Consider the following 16,272-nt stretch of genomic DNA (forward strand, 5'->3'; position numbering starts at 1 on the left):
ACCCTTTTTTTTTTTTTACACTGCATTTTTACACACTGAATTTTTCATGGACTGAATTTTTCATACACTGATTTTTATACACAATTTTTTTACAAATTTTTTTTCACTGATTTTTATACACTGAAAATGATTTACATTTTTTTTACACTAAACTTTTATACACTGATTTTTTATATTATATTTTTACACTGATTTTTAGATTACATTTTTTCCTCACTGAATTTCTATGCACTGATTTTTTTTCAATAAAATTATTATACGCTGATTTTTTTACACTGAATTTTGTATGCACTGAATTTTGTACACTGCAATTTTTGTACACCGATTTTTTTTTGGACAGATTTTTTATACACAACATTTTTTCAACTGAATTTTTTACACAAATTTTTTTCTACTTTGATTTTTATACACTGATTTTTCACACTGAATTTTTACATGCTGATTTTCTACACAGCATTTTAATAGACTGAATTTTTTATACACTGAGTTTTTTACATAGATTATTTTTACACAGTTTTTTACACATTTTTTTATACTGATTTTTCAATACTAAATTTTTATCCACTGAAAATTGTTTACACTTATTTTTTTTACACCAAACTTTCATACACTGATTTTTTACATGATGTTTTTACGCTGACTTTTACACACTAAATTTTTTCCCCTCTGAATTTTTATGCACTGATTTTTTTTACATAAAATTTTTATACGCTGATTTCTTTACACTGAATTTTTTGTACACACAATTTTGTACACTGCAATTTTTGTACACTGTATTTTTTTAGACAGAAGTTTTTTATACACTGAATTTTTGTACTTTGATTTTTATACACTGATTTTTCACACTGAATTTTTATACGCTGATTTTTTACACTGCATTTTTATACGCTGATTTTTTTATGGACTGAATTGTTTTACACTGATTTTTTTACACTGGATATTTATACACAATTTTTTGCACTCAATTTTTTTGACACAGGATTTTTTGATCGTGAATTTTTATACGCTGAAAATTTTTCACACAGAATTTTTTTCCCCACTCAATTTTATGCACTGATTTTTTTACAATCCATTTTTATTCCCTGATTTTTTTTACACTGAATTTTTTGACAATTTTTTTACACCGATTTTTTACTCCAAATTTTTATACACTTAAATTTTTTCCCACAGAACTTTTATACACTGATTTTTTATACATAATTTTTATGCACTGAATTTTTTATACACCAAATTTTTTCACACTGATTTTTCATTAAATTTTTATACACATTTTTTTAAATAGAGTTTTACACAATGATTTATTTTTATTTTTTTACCTGTAATCATCACCATAAGACCATACTTTATCATACTTTTGGTTATCACCAAAAGGGTCACGTTTCCGCAGCACAATGCTCACCATGGGTGCACCTCTGTGACCTATCAGCTTGGGTTTTGGGGGCAAGTGGGCGTAGTCTATGAGACAAGGTGAGTGGACCAGCAAAGGACACAGGAGGATGGGCACCGACACTGCAGCGAAGGCTGCTGCCATCAGGAACTGAGAGTCTGGTAGAGGGGAAACTAGAATTACCTCTGTTTGCCTTTCCAAATGAATGAGAAAGAAATCAAAAACAAGAAAATCTCTCTTTATATAGTTAGTTTTAAAAAAATTGCACCATGACTAGGGAAGGTTGTTTGGATTCTGTCATATAAGTCAATGCTGTGCTACTGCGTGTTTTAGGGGCATTGATCCTACTTACTCACATTGTCCACTCGGTAACAGAACATCTTTACCATTCAGAGACCGCCTGGCATGAAAGATTGATTTGAAAGCCCTCTGCGGTGGGATGTTTATGAAACTCATGACGTCTCACAGGCCAAATCGTAGACGCTGGTAGAATGCACTTGCAGGCCCGCGGGCTGTAGTTTTGACACCACTGGCTCAGCGTAACATTTTTTTCCTCTCCACAGGCTTTTTACTTGTATGTGTATACCAGATGCAGTTCATATAATACCTTACGTGCAGTGGTCTCTCTAGATTCTCTGAACCTTTTGAGGATATTACGGACCGTAGATGGTTAAATTCCTTGCAGTAGCTGGTTGAGAAATGCTGTTCTTAAACTGTTGCACAATTCGCTCAGGCATTTGTTGACAAAGTGGTGACCCTCGCCATGTCCTTGTTTGTGAATGACTGAGCATTTCACGGAAGCTGCTTTCGTACCCAATCATGGCACCCACCTGTTCCCAATTAGCCCGTTCACCTGTGATATGTTCCAAATAAGCGTTTGATGAGCATTCCTCAACTTTCTCAGTCTTTTTTGCCACGGGTGCCTGCTTTTTTTAAACATGTTGCAGGCATCAAATCCGACATGAGCTAATATTTGCAAAATATTACAAAGTTTCTCAGTCAGAACGTTAAATATCTTGTCCAAGATGTTGATGTTTTGTTCAGATTCATGATTCATTGATGAATTAATGGCATGAGTTAGATAACGTACATTTAGCTTTGGCCATGTGGAATCTCTGGAAGACGAACGGACTCAGCAGAAGCAAACCTCCGACAGCACCAAACTGCAAAAAAGGAGCGGTCGCCTGCCAAAGGAGACCTCAAGGCATGTTAAACACACATCCACCGTGTCAGATCTGCACGTAATTCCTCAGCTACCTGCAGCGAGAGAAGAACGGTCGACCATTCTTGTTTCCACTGAAGACTTATCCCGACGATTCCCAAGGAGATGAAGAGCAAACTCAAGAAAAGGAGAATCTAGATACAAAGCAATTGGTACACGTTAGAAAAATACAATATCATTCTACAAACCCCAAAAGCAGTGAAGTTGTCACGTTGTGTAAATGGTAAATAAAAACAGAATACAATGATTTGCAAATCCTTTCCAACTTATATTCAATTGAATAGACTGCACAGACAATATATTTAATGTTCACACTGGAAAACTTTATTTTTTTTGCAAATATCAGCTCATGGAATTTGATGCCTGCAACATGTTTCAAAAAAGCTGGCACCAGTGGCAAAAAAGACTGAGAAAGTTGAGGAATGCTCATCAAACACTTATTTGGAACATCCCACAGGTGAACAGGCTTATTGGGAACAGGTGGGTGTCATGATTGGGTATAAAAGCAGCTTCCATGAATTGCTCAGTCATTCACAAACAAGGACGGGGCGAGGGTCACCGCTTTGTCAATAAAGCAAATTGTTTAAGAACAACATTTCTCAACCAGCTTTTGCAAGGAATTTAGAGATTTCACCATACACAGTCCGTAATATCATCAAAAGGTTCAGAGAATCTGGAGAAATCACTGCACGAAAGCGATGATATTACGGACCTTGGACACCTCAAGCGGTACTGCATCAAAAAGCGCCATCAGTGTGTAAAGGATATCACCACATGGGCTCAGGAACACTTCAGATAACCATTGTCAGTAACTACTGTTCATCTCTACATCTGTAAGTGCAAGTTAAAACTCTACTCTGGAAATCCCCATTTATCAACAACACCCGGAAACGCCACCGGGTTCGCTGGACCCTAACTCATCTAAGATGGACTGATTCCAAGTGGAAAAGTGTTCTATTGTCTGACGAGTCCAAATTTGAAATTGTTTTTGGAAATTGTGGACATTGTGTCCTCCGGAACAAAGAGGAAAAGAACCATCCGGATTGTTCTAGGCGCAAAGTGTAAAAGCCAGCATCTGTGATGGTATGGGGGTGTATTAGGGCTCAAGGCATGGGTAACTTACACATCTGTGAAGGCACCATTAATGCTTAAAGGTACATACAGGTTTTGGAGCGACATATGTTGCCATCCAAGCAACGTTATCATGGACGCCCCTGCTTATTTCAGCAAGACAATGCCAAGCCACGTGTTACAACAGCGTGGCTTCATAGTAAAAGAGTGTGGGTACTAGACTGGCCTGTAGTCCAGACCTGTCTCCCATTAAATATACGACAACAGAGACCCCGGACTGCTGAACAACTTAAGCTGTACATCAAGCAAGAATGGGAAAGAATTACACTTCAAAAATGTGTCTCCTCAGTTCCTAAATGTTTACTGAGTGTTGTTAAAAGGAAAGGCCATGTAACACAGTGGTAAAAATGCTCCTTTGACAACTTTTTTGCAATGTGTTGCTGTAATTAAATTCAAAGTTAATAATTATTTGCAACAAAAAAAATGAAGTTTCTCAGTGTGAACATTAAGTATCTTGTCTTTGCAGTCTATTCAATTGAATATAAGTTGAAAAGGATTTGCAAATCATTGTATTCTCTTTTTATTTACCATTTACACAACGTGACAACTTCTCTGCTTTTGGGTTTTGTAATATGGGGGTGAAAAAAGGTCAAGTTACCTTGTGAAGCCAATGTAAGTCGAGTGGTTCTTTCAGGGCAACTTGGAACAGGGCAAAAAACTATGAATGAAATCATAGAATTGGATTAAAAAGATACATAAGAGGCTCAAAATGCAAATTTAAAAACTCGCGGAAATTGCTGTAAAATTATTTTCTGGGGTTAAAATGTTGCCGAAGTATTTGGTCTATTTTAAGAACTTCCATTTCATTTTGAAAAATTTTAAAAACCAGATAATCAAATGATTTCATCAACAAGTCTATGGGTCTCCAAGATACTGAACAAAACGGTCGATGTCTGGTATGGAGTACCACAGGGATCAACGCTAGGGCTACTTCCATTCACCATTTGCCTTATTTCTTCTTACTAGAGTTGTCACGATACCAATATTTTGGTACCGGTACCTGTACCAAAATGTGTTTCCATACTTTGATACTTTTCTTAACAAAGGGGACCACAAAAAATTGCATTATTTGCTTTGTTTTAACAAAGGATATATCCAATCCAATCCAATCCACTTTATTTATATAAGCACATTTAAACAGCAAGAACGTTTCCAAAGTGCTGCACAGCCATGTTAAAAACAATATTAAAAACAATATTATGCTCCACCAATGACTGAATAAAAACAAAAAAATAAATATAAAACCAATATAAAAACAATATAAAAATAAATATGATTAAAAACAATTTTAAAGGGTTAAAGCAATTAAAACGGAAAAATAGAAATCAAAAAGTATAAAAAAACACAGAAGACAACAGAGGAAAGAGGACCACAAAACTCACGTAGTGTTAAAAGTCAAATAATAAAAGTGGGTCTCAAGACGAGACTTAAAACACTCCACTATATATGTAAGGTATATTTCTTATTGCAATTTAGTCCTTAAAAAATAGTGAACCTACTAGACAACTTGTCTTTTAGTAGCAAGTAAACAAACAAAGACTCCTAATTAGTCAACTAACGTATGCAGCAACAGGCTCGACTACTGCAACACACTTCTTGTCGGGATCCCCATCAAGAACATCCAGAAGCTGCAATACTTACAGAATAATGCTGCTAGAATCCTGAAGAGAGTGCGGAAATACGACCATATTACACCAATTCTCAAATCCCTTCACTGGCTTCCTGTTGCACTCAGGATTGAATACAAAGTATCTCTACTAATCCACCAGTGCTTCCAAGGAAATGCCACCATCTACCTCAAATCCTCTACACGACACCTCCGCTCCAAACAGGCTAACCTCCTCCAACCTCCAAGGACAAAGCTATGAACTATGGGGGACAGGGCTTCCTGCTCCGCCGCTACCAGTCTGTGGAACGCTCGCCCTGACCACCTGAGGGCACCACAGACTGTGGAAGCTTTTAAAAAAGGCTTAAAAACCCTTCTTTAAAAAAAAAACAAAAAAACCTTTTTATAGATATATGCAAACTAGTTCTAGCTATTAGGCTGTTCTGGTTTTTATTATATTTTTTATTGTTATTATTATTTTTATTTATTTATTTATTTTTTTTAAATACACTGTAGCACTTCGAGGTTGTTTGCTCAATGTAAAGTGCTTTTCACAAATAACATCTGTAATAACAATAATAATAATTATTATTATTAATATATTGTGTCATTTATCATTCTATTATTGTGTCAACATTTTGAGGGACAAAATGTAAAAAAAATATTATTAATCTACTTGTTTATTTACTGTTAATATCTGCTTCCTTTCTGTTTTAACATGTTCTATCTACACTTCTGTTAAAATGTAATAATTACTTATTCTTCTCTTCTTTGATACTTTACATTAGTTTTGGATGACACCACACATTTAGGAATCGATCTGATACCAAGTAGTTACAGGATCATACATTGGTCATATTCAACGTCCTCATGTGTCCAGGAAAATATCTACTGACTTCATAAACGTAACATAAATTTAAAAAAAAAATTTGTGACGATAAAAAATATGGATGTAGTCATAGTAGTATCGACTAGATACACTATTGTAATTGGTATCATTACAGTGGATGTCAGGTGTAGATCCAGCCATAGCGTTTGTTTACATTGTGAGGCCGGTGAGATATTGTATCATCCTACGGTGTGTAGTGAAGCATGTTTAGCTATTTCTCATCCTCCAGTGATAAAGGTACTTGTAAGAAACTCTCTTTATTTGTCGCCATGGAGGCGAAGTTTAGTGATTTGGAAGTAACTAAAACACTACAGACTGCGTATGGATGGTACTTTTCAAACAAAGTATAGTACCGTTTTTGATTCATTAGTACTGCGATACTATACTAGTACCGGTATACCGTACTACTCTACTTTATACCCTCCTTCTCTATGCCTGTTTTATAGTTGCTTCCATTTTCCAACGAACACATTTTCCAGCGCCGTGTCCTCACCAGCAGCAGCACACAGTAACTGGTCAAGACGGCGGACGTGATGGTCAGCACCATGAACCAGTTGACCCACCACTTCAGATGCATGAAGGCCTTCCTGCTCATAGAACAACAAAAAACAATAGCGGCGGTGGAGGGGGGGGGGGGGAGGATTGGTTTAGCGGCTTTTGTGCGAGTGTTTTTGTTTACCAGTTGACATCCTCCTGGTCGTTGTGTGCCACCAGACAAATGTACACCCAGAAGACGGTCAGGAGGGTGATGAAGGTGAGCACAGAGAACCAACAGCAAGCACACTAGTATGGGGGAAGAAGACAAAGTCATTTGATTGACAGCTTGTATTCTTTACTGATATATATATATATATATATATATATATATATATATATATATATATATATATATATATATATATATATATATATATATATGTATATATGTATATATATATATGCTGTACACATACATATACTGTATATGTATGTATAAAGTCTATACATATATAAGTACATATTATTATAATACGGATGAGGTGGTTCAGGCATCTGGTCAGGATGCCACCCGAACGCCTCCATTGGGAGGTGTTTAGGGCACGTCGGTAGGAGGCCACGGGAAAGGCCCAGGACACGTCGGGAAGACTATGTCCCCCGGCTGGCCTGGGAACGCCTCGGGATCCCCCAGGAAGAGGCTGGGGAGATCGAGGGACATCTATGCTTCCCTGCTTAGGCTGCTGCCCCCGCAACCCAACCATTGATATATACTCAATAATTATTATAATTGGTAATCAAAATGGGTGTGTGCTTGTGCTAAAAAGTTTTTATTGTCAATCAGAAATATCAAGCCGCTAAAAACTGCACTGTCAATAAACTCAATATTCTGCCCTCACTACTCGTTTCCAGCGTGTGCAGCCAGACAGATAGTTAACAAAATAAAGAAACATAAGTTTTCGTTCATTAATGTTCCTTCTTTCAAATCATTTCTTTACACCTCTTCCTGTATTGAGGTTTGTCAGACTGAAAATATAAACATTACACAAGTATAACGTCCATTGTGTTTATCACATAACTCATGTCACTTGTATATTTTACATAAATAAAACATAAGGTTTGGTGTTGATACATTCCACATGTAGACATTAAACATGTAGAAAATAAAACATTCACAGCAAAATTGCATGAATGTGACTCAAAGTAATTACACCCAAGGTGTAACTTTGTCGCCCTCAACTGGTCAAGTTTAACACTATATGCGTTTAACCGGTTTTGATCTCCGTAGAAAACGGCCAAAAACAACACGACCAGGAATACAAAAAGACGTCAAAAAGTCAGCAATTTCAACCTTGTTGTCTAATCGCTGTTAAAAGTCACATTTCCGCCATTTATTTACATTTTTTTCCCGGGTCGACAGTGCCATCTTCTTCTACTCCCCCATGCTGTTGCTTCATTGTGACATATATGACTTGCTGTTGCCTCCTGCAGGGTGGTGGGAGTACTGCATGCATGAGTAACGCGAGTTTGAATGATTTCATCAGGCCTTTTTTGATTGATTGATTGATTGAAATTTTTATTAGTAGATTGCACAGTACAGTTGATATTCCGTACAATTGACCACTAAATGCCAACACCGGAATAACTTTTTCAACTTCAGGGTCCACGTTAATCAATTCATAGAGTTGTTCGGCGGTCCAAATAAAAAATTCGGAAAAGGCCTTCTATAAGATATTGCTTCACCATCTGTACACTGACTACTTTAAGTTATATACAGGTTGACATTGTAGCGTTGCCCCTTGCGAATATAGTCGGTTGGTGAACAGGACTCACTTTTGGGAGATGCTGGTAGGGTTGTACGGTATACTAGTATAGTATCGTAGTACTGATGAATCAAAGACAGTACTATACTCTGTTTGAAAAGTACCGTTTTCCAATTTATTTATTTATTTTTAAAGTTAAAGTAGCAATGATTGTGACACACACACACCAGGTGTGGCGAAATTATTCTCTGCATTTGACCCATTCCCTTGATCACCCCCGGGGAGGTGAGGGGAGCAGTGAGCAGCAGCAGTGCCGCGCCCGGGGATCATTTTTTGGTGATTTAACCCCCAATTCCAACCCTTAATGCTGAGTGGCAAGCAGGGAGGTAATGGGTCACATTTTTATAGTCTTTGGTGTGACTCGGCTGGGGTTTGACCTCACAACCTACTGGTCTCAGGGCGGACACTCTAACCACTAGCCCACTGAGTAGGTGCATGACAGGTTCACGAGCAGAGGAGCATGTTCGGCAGTGTAAGCACACTGAGTACATACAAGCAGACACAGTGTGTAAACAAAAAAAGGGAAAATGGACGCATTTTGGTGCAAAAACTGACAACAAAAGTGAAGTTATAACACTGTGATTTAACACATGGATAGCTAGTTACTATCCGGCCACAGTCGGCAGAGATTTAGCTATTTCTAAATCACTAATCCTGGCGTCCATGGCGACAAAGTGAGTTTTTTACATGTATCATTATCACTGGAGGACGAGGAAAAGCTAAACATGCTTCACCACCCACCGTAGGAGGATACAATAGCTCACCGACGTCACAATGTAAACAAACGCCATGAGTGGATCTATACCTGACATCCACTGTGATGATACCAAGTACATCTAGTTGATTTTACTATGATTATATCAATATTTTTTAGCGTCACAAATCTTTTTTACTTGTTTTGTGTATAAACTCGGTAAAAAACGTCTCTGGACACATGAGGACTTTGAATACGACCAATGTATGATCCTGATACCATGGACTGGACTCCCACTATCATGTTTGATCCACTATGGACTGGACTATGACTATTATGCTAGATCCACTATGGACTGGACTCTCACACTGTTATGTTAGATCCACTATGGACTGGACTCCTATTGTTGTTTCATGTACCCTAAGATTTTTTGTCAAAATAAAGCCAATCATGCCATTTTTTTTTTTTTTTTGGTCCCTTTAATTAGAAAAGTATCGAAATACATTTTGGTACCGGAAGCAAAATATTGGTATGGGGACAACCCTGATCCATTATTATTTGTCATTCTTAGTGTACGTCTGCAATGTGGTGGCGACTTGTCCAGGGCGTACCCCGCCTTCCGCCCGAATACAGCTGACATGGGCTCCAGCGCCCCCCGCGGCCCTGAATGGGACAAGTTGTAGAAAATGGATGGATGGATGTCTTTATAGTGTTATTGTTGATTATTATATATATTGTAATATATATACATATAATAGCACCCCCATGGGTCTGTGCCGTCACAACTCCCTCCGACCATAACAGTATCGAATCGATACCTACATTTGTGATATCATCCAAAACTAATGTAAAGTATCAAAGAAGAGAAGAGAAGTGATTATTACATTTTAGCAGAAGTGTAGATAGAACACGTTAAAAGAGAAAATAAGCAGATATTAACAGTAAATGAATAAGTGGATTAATAATCAATCTTTACAGTTTGTACTTTATAATGTAGATGAAATAATAGGTGTATAAATAACAAAATATGTTACTGCATATGTCAGCAGACTAATTAGGAGTCTTTGTTTGTTTACTTACTACTTAAAGACAAGTTGTCTAGTATGTTCACTATTTTATTTAAGGACCAAATTACAATAATAAACATATGTTTCATGTACCCTAAGATTTTCTGTTAAAAGAAAGACAATGATGAATTTTTTTTTTGCGGTCCCTTTTATTTAGAAAAGTATCAAAATACATTTTGGTACCGGTAGCAAAATATTGGTATGGGGACAACCCTGATCCATTATTATTCGTCATTCTTAGTGTACGTCTGCAATGAGATGGCGACTTGTCCAGGGTGTACCCTGCCTTCCGCCCGAATGCAGCTGAGATAGGCTCCAGCGCCCCCGTGTCCCCAAAAGAGACAAGTGGTATAAAATGGATGGATGGATGGCTTTATAGTATTATTGTTGATTATTATATATATTGTGACGATTGCAAGGCATCGTGATGTGGGTTTGTTCTTTCAGGGTGCAGTTGGGCTCGGACACAGCGTGAAGGTAAAAAATACTGATTTAATTAAAATAAAAACAGACTATGAACAGAAAAACTTGCGCCAGGCACAAAAGGCAAAACAAAACTCCTAGCATGGGAGCTAGAGGAGCAAAGGCTTAGCGCAAAAGCTAGCAAGTACTAATCAGGAATCGGAGTCGTCACTGTCGTGAAACACAATTTAGGAAGCAAGGAGGAGTGAACAAAGAAGGCAGGCTTAAATCAAGGCAGTAATTAACAAAAGCAGGTGTGCGTCTGGAAACCGCGGCAGGTGAAAATAATACGCTACTATGGTGACAGAACAAACAAGGAAGTGCAACCAGGAACTAAGGCAAACATTAGCAGAACATAATAAAAAAAAGACTCAAAACCCGAACATGATATGATCCGGGCAGCGGATAATAACATATATTGTATTATATATAATGTAATATATATAATAGCCCCCCCTATGGGTCTGTGCCGTCACAACAAGTATCAAACAAGAGAAGAATAGGGGATTATTACATTTTAACAGAAGTGTAGATAGAACACGTTGAAAGAGAAAATAAGCAGACATTAACAGTAAATGAACAAGTGGATTAATAATAATTTTTTACAGTTTGTCCTTAATAATGTAGACAAAATATTAGGTGTATAAATGACAAAATATGTTACTGTATATGTCAGCAGACTAATTAGGAGTCTTTGTTTGTTTATTTACTACTAAAAGACAAGTTGTCTAGTACGTTCACTATTTTATTTAAGGACTAAATTACAATAATAAACATATTTTTCATGTACCCTAAGATTTTCTGTTTAAATAAACACAATAATGACATTTTTTTTTTCAAATACTTTTTTGGTATGTGGATAATCCAAATGCAAGAAGTCAATATTTTTTTGCAAAATGTCATCAAAAAAAAATGGCTCATACTGTATTAAACCCAGCATGCCGCTACAAGTTTCCAACTTCTTGCATTGACACGTTTACTAAATGTTAGTGGCAACACTCGGCAGGAAATTACCAAAAATGCCAAGAGGTTTTTCCTCAGAAGCACTGTCATTGAATAGTGTTGGAATGTTAATCTGCGATCAAAAGGGATTTGCTGCAGGGGAAGCAGACATTTTCACTACAACTATACTTCAACGATAAAGAGAAAACTTTACTTTACTGTTGCCGCCTTTCCTCGTTTTCTTCCATCGGCAGCTGTAGGCTCCTCTGCAACACGCAGTGAGCCCCGACATCTCCTCGTCTTCCCCAGGGGAGCCCAGGATCGCAGCCTCAGTATGGGGAGGGAAGAGAGCAGACGGTGAGAGTTTGTGGGAGGAATGAAGGTAAGTCTTGCTGAATAGGACCCGGAGCCCGACTCACAATGGGAAGTCCATGGGCGCTGGGCAGTGATGTCACGGCAGCACAAAGACACTGAGCACAGCAGGGGGTCAAGGGGGGGGGTGTCTGGCCAATGATATTTGATGGGGGGGGGGGGGGGGGGGAGGGGGGGAGGGGGTGATAATGTGGGGTCGGTTGGGTGTGTGCTATTTCTGCTCGACTCTGACAATAAACAACATTCTTGTTCACGTCCATTGTGGGACAAGATGAAAGTGTGTTTACCTTCCTAGCTTCAGTTGCTAACTCATGATTGTACCTGTGGATATGGATTTGAATATTGTTGGGTGGGAAAGACCCAAAATGTATCAAACTGCAGTTCATGGGACATAAATACAATTAATATGAGTTTTTGATCAAAGACTCAGGTTGGTCTGATCTAGACTTAGACTTAGATTGGTCAGATCTAGTCTTAGAGTTAGGTTGGTCACATCTATTCTTTTACACAGGTTGGTCGGATCTACTCTTAAAATTAGGCTGGTCAGATGTAGTCTTAGACTTAGGTTGGTCAGATGTAGTCTTAGACTTAGGTTGGTCAGATCTAGTCTTAGACTTTATTTGGTCAGATCTAGTCTTAGACTTAGGTTGTTCAGATGTACTTTCAAACTGGTTGGCAAGATCTAGTCTTAGACTTAGATAGGTAACATCTAGTCTTAGACGGGTCACATCTAATCTTACACCTAGATGGGTCAGATGTAATCTTAGATTTAGGTTTGTCAGATATAGTCTTAGATTTAGGTTTGTCAGATCTAGTCTTAAGACTTACGTTGGTCGGATCTAGTCTTACACTTAGGTTGGTCAGATGTAGTCTTAGACTTACGTTGGTCAGATCTAGTCTTAAATTAGGTTGGTCGGATTTAGTCTTACACCTAGATTGGTCAGATCTAGTCTTAGACTTAGGGTGGTCAGATCTAGTCTTTGATATTTGATGTGGGGGGAGGGGGGGTGACAATGTGGGGTCGGCTGAGTGTGTGCTGTTTCTGTTGGACTCTGACAATGAACAACATTCTTGTTCACGTCCATTGTGGGACAAGATGAAAGTGTGTTTACCTTCCTAGCTTCAGTTGCTAACTCATGATTGTACCTGCAAATGTGGATTTAAATATTGTTGGGTGGGAAAGACCCAAAATGTACCCAAGTGCAGTTCATGGGACATAAATACATTTAATATTAGTTTTTGCTCAAAGACTTAGGTTGGTCTGATCTATTCTTTTACTCACGTTGGTCGGATCCAGTCTTAGAGTTAGGTTGGTCACATCTATTATTTTACTCAGGTTGGTCGGATCTAGGCTTAAAATTAGGCTGGTCAGATGTAGTCTTAGACTTAGGTTGGTCAAATCTAGTCCTAGACTTTATTTGGTCAGATCTAGTCTTAGACTTCGATTGGTCAGATGTAGTCTTAGACTGATTGGCAAGGTCTAGTCTTAGACTTAGATGGGTCACATCTAGTCTTTGACTTAGATGGGTCAGATGTAGTCTTAGATTTAGGTTTGTCAGATCTAGTCTTAGAGTTAGGTTGGTCACATCTATTCTTTTACTCAGGTTGGTCGGATGTAGTCTTAAAATTAGGCTGGTCAGATGTAGACTTAGACTTAGGTTGGTCAGATGTAGTCTTAGACTTAGGTTGGTCAGATCTAGTCTTAAGACTTTATTTGGTCAGATCTGGTCTTAGACTTAGATTGGTCAGATGTAGTCTTAGACTGATTGGCAAGGTCTAGTCTTAGACTTAGATGGGTCACATCTAGTCTTTGACTTAGATGGGTCGGATGTAGTCATAGATTTAGGTTTGTCAGATCTACTCTTAGACTTACATTGGTCAGATCTAGTCTTAAGAGTTAGGTTGGTCACATCTATTCTTTTACACAGGTTGGTCAGATGTACTCTTAAAATTAGGCTGGTCAGATGTAGTCTTAGACTTGGGTTGGTCAGATGTAGTCTTAACTTTATTTGGTCAGATCTAGTCTTAGACTTAGATGGGTCACATCTAGTCTTAGACGGGTCACATCTAATCTTAGACCTAGATGGGTCAGATGTAGTCTTAGATTTAGGTTTGTCAGATCTAGTCTTAGATTTAGGTTTGTCAGATCTTGTCTTAGAATTAGATTGGTCAGATGCAGTCTTAGATTTCGGTTGGTCAGATCTAGTTTTGGACTTACGTTGCTCAGATCTAGTCTTGGACTTACGTTGCTCAGATCTAGTCTTGGACTTAGGTTGGTCAAACCTAGTCTTAAGATTGGTCAGATGTTGTCTTAGACTTAGATTGGTCACATTTACTCTTATACTCGGGTTGGTCAGGTCTAGTTTTAGACTTATGTTGGTCAGATGTAGTCTTAGACTTAGGTTGGTCACATTTATTCTTATACTCAGGTTGGTCAGATTTAGTTTTAGACTTATGTTGGTCAGATTGAGTCCTTGATTTAGGTTGGTCACATATTGTCTTAGACTTAGATTGGTCACATCGAGTCTTACACTTTGGTTGGTCACAGCTAGTCTTAGACTTAGATTGGTCAGATGTAGTCTTAGACTTGGGTTTGTCAGATCTAGTCTTAGTCTTATATTGTTCAGATCTAGTCTTAGACTCACGTTGGTTAGATCTAGTCTTACACTTACGTTGGTCAGATCTAGTCTTAAATTAGGTTGGTCGGATCTAGTCTTACACCTAGATTGGTCAGATCTAGTCTTAGACTTAGGGTGGTCAGATCTAGTCTTCGATATTTGATGGGGGGGTGACAATGTGGGGTCGGCTGGGTGTGTGCTGTTTCTGTTCGACTCTGACAATAAACAACATTCTTGTTCACGACCATTGTGGGACAAGATGAAGTGAAGTGAAGTGAAGTGAATTATATTTATATAGCGCTTTTTCTCCAGTGACTCAAAGCGCTTTACATAGTGAAACCCAATATCTAAGTTACATTCAAACCAATGTGGGTGGCACTGGGAGCAGGTGGGTAAAGTGTCTTGCCCAAGGACACAACGGCAATGACTAGGATGGCGGAAGCGGGAATCGAACCTGCAACCCTCAAGATGCTGGCACGGCCGCTCTACCAACCGAGCTATGCCGCTATGAAAGTGTGTTTACCTTTCTAGCTTCAGTTGCTAACTCATGATTGTACCTGTGGATGTGGATTTGAATATTGTTGGGTAGGAAAGACCCAAAATGTATCCAAGTGCAATTCATGGGACATAATTACAATTAATATGACTTTTTGCTCACAGACTTAGGTTGGTCTGATCTATTCTTTTACTCACGTTGGTCGGATCCAGTCTTAGAGTTCGGTTGGTCACATCTATTCTTTTATTCAGATTGGTCAGATCTAGTCTTGGACCTAGGTTGGTCAGATTTAGTCTTAGACTTTAATTGGTCAGATCTAGTGTTAGACTTAGATTGGTCAGATGTAGTCTTGGAGTGATTGTCAAAATCTAGTCTTAGACTTAGATGGGTCACATCTAGTCTTGGATTTAGATGGGTCGGATGTAGTCTTAGATTTAGGTTTGTCAGATCTAGTCTCAGACTTTATTTGGTCAGATCTAGTCTTAGACTTTATTTGGTCAGATCTAGTCTGAGACTTAGATTGCCTAGATCTAGTCTTAGAATTAGGTTGGTCACATCTATTCTTTTACTCAGGTTGGTCGGATCTAGTCTTAAAATTAGGCTGGTCAGATGTAGTCTTAGACTTAGGTTGGTCAGATCTAGTCTTAGACTTTATTTGGTCAGATCTAGTCTTAGACTTTATTTGGTCAGATCTAGTCTGAGACTTAGATTGGTCAGATGTAGTCGTAGACTGATTGGCAAGGTCTAGTCTTAAACGTAGATGGGTCACATCTAGTCTTTGACTTAGATGGGTCAAATGTAGTCTTAGATTTAGGTTTGTCAGATCTAGTCTTAGACTTAGATTGCCTAGATCTAGTCTTAGAGTTAGGTTGGTCACATTTATTATTTTACTCAGGTTGGTCGGATCTAGTCTTAAAATTAGGCTGGTCAGATGTAGTCTTAGACTTAGGTTGGTCAGATCTAGTCTTAGACTTTATTTGGTCAGATCTAGTCCGAGACTTAGATTGGTCAGATGTAGTCGTAGACTGATTGGCAAGGTCTAGTCTTAGACGTAGATGGGTCACATCTAGTCTTTGACTTAGATGGGTC

At 38.2% G+C, this 16,272-nt stretch overlaps 2 protein-coding genes across 4 annotated transcripts in view; one reads left to right on the forward strand and one right to left on the reverse strand.

The window, feature by feature from the left end:
• Positions 1-16,272, reverse strand: part of gdpd2 (glycerophosphodiester phosphodiesterase domain containing 2) — an 80,971-nt gene that overhangs the window by 15,768 nt on the left and 48,931 nt on the right. For 2 of the 3 annotated variants that reach the window (XM_061900287.1, XM_061900288.1), the window contains exons 2-8: positions 11,912-12,025; positions 6,915-7,018; positions 6,729-6,822; positions 4,339-4,398; positions 2,645-2,743; positions 2,478-2,571; positions 1,400-1,545 (exon numbers count right to left, since the gene is read on the reverse strand). In XM_061900287.1, coding sequence (XP_061756271.1) covers positions 1,400-1,545; positions 2,478-2,571; positions 2,645-2,743; positions 4,339-4,398; positions 6,729-6,822; positions 6,915-7,018; positions 11,912-12,025 — 711 coding nt within the window. Of the gene's footprint in view, positions 1-1,399; positions 1,546-2,477; positions 2,572-2,644; positions 2,744-4,338; positions 4,399-6,728; positions 6,823-6,914; positions 7,019-11,911; positions 12,026-12,116; positions 12,168-16,272 lie in introns of those variants that run through there. The other variant, XM_061900289.1, reaches the window with a different exon arrangement.
• The window catches only part of pdzd11 (PDZ domain containing 11), a 48,654-nt gene continuing 44,153 nt past the window's right edge, over positions 11,772-16,272 (forward strand). Inside the window, exon 1 of the mRNA XM_061900294.1 lies at positions 11,772-12,079. The gene's annotated coding sequence lies outside the window, so the exon portion shown is untranslated. The remainder of the gene's footprint in view (positions 12,080-16,272) is intronic.

This window comes from Nerophis ophidion, linkage group LG05 (assembly GCF_033978795.1).
Source record: "Nerophis ophidion isolate RoL-2023_Sa linkage group LG05, RoL_Noph_v1.0, whole genome shotgun sequence".
Classification (NCBI taxonomy): Eukaryota; Metazoa; Chordata; class Actinopteri; order Syngnathiformes; family Syngnathidae; genus Nerophis; species Nerophis ophidion.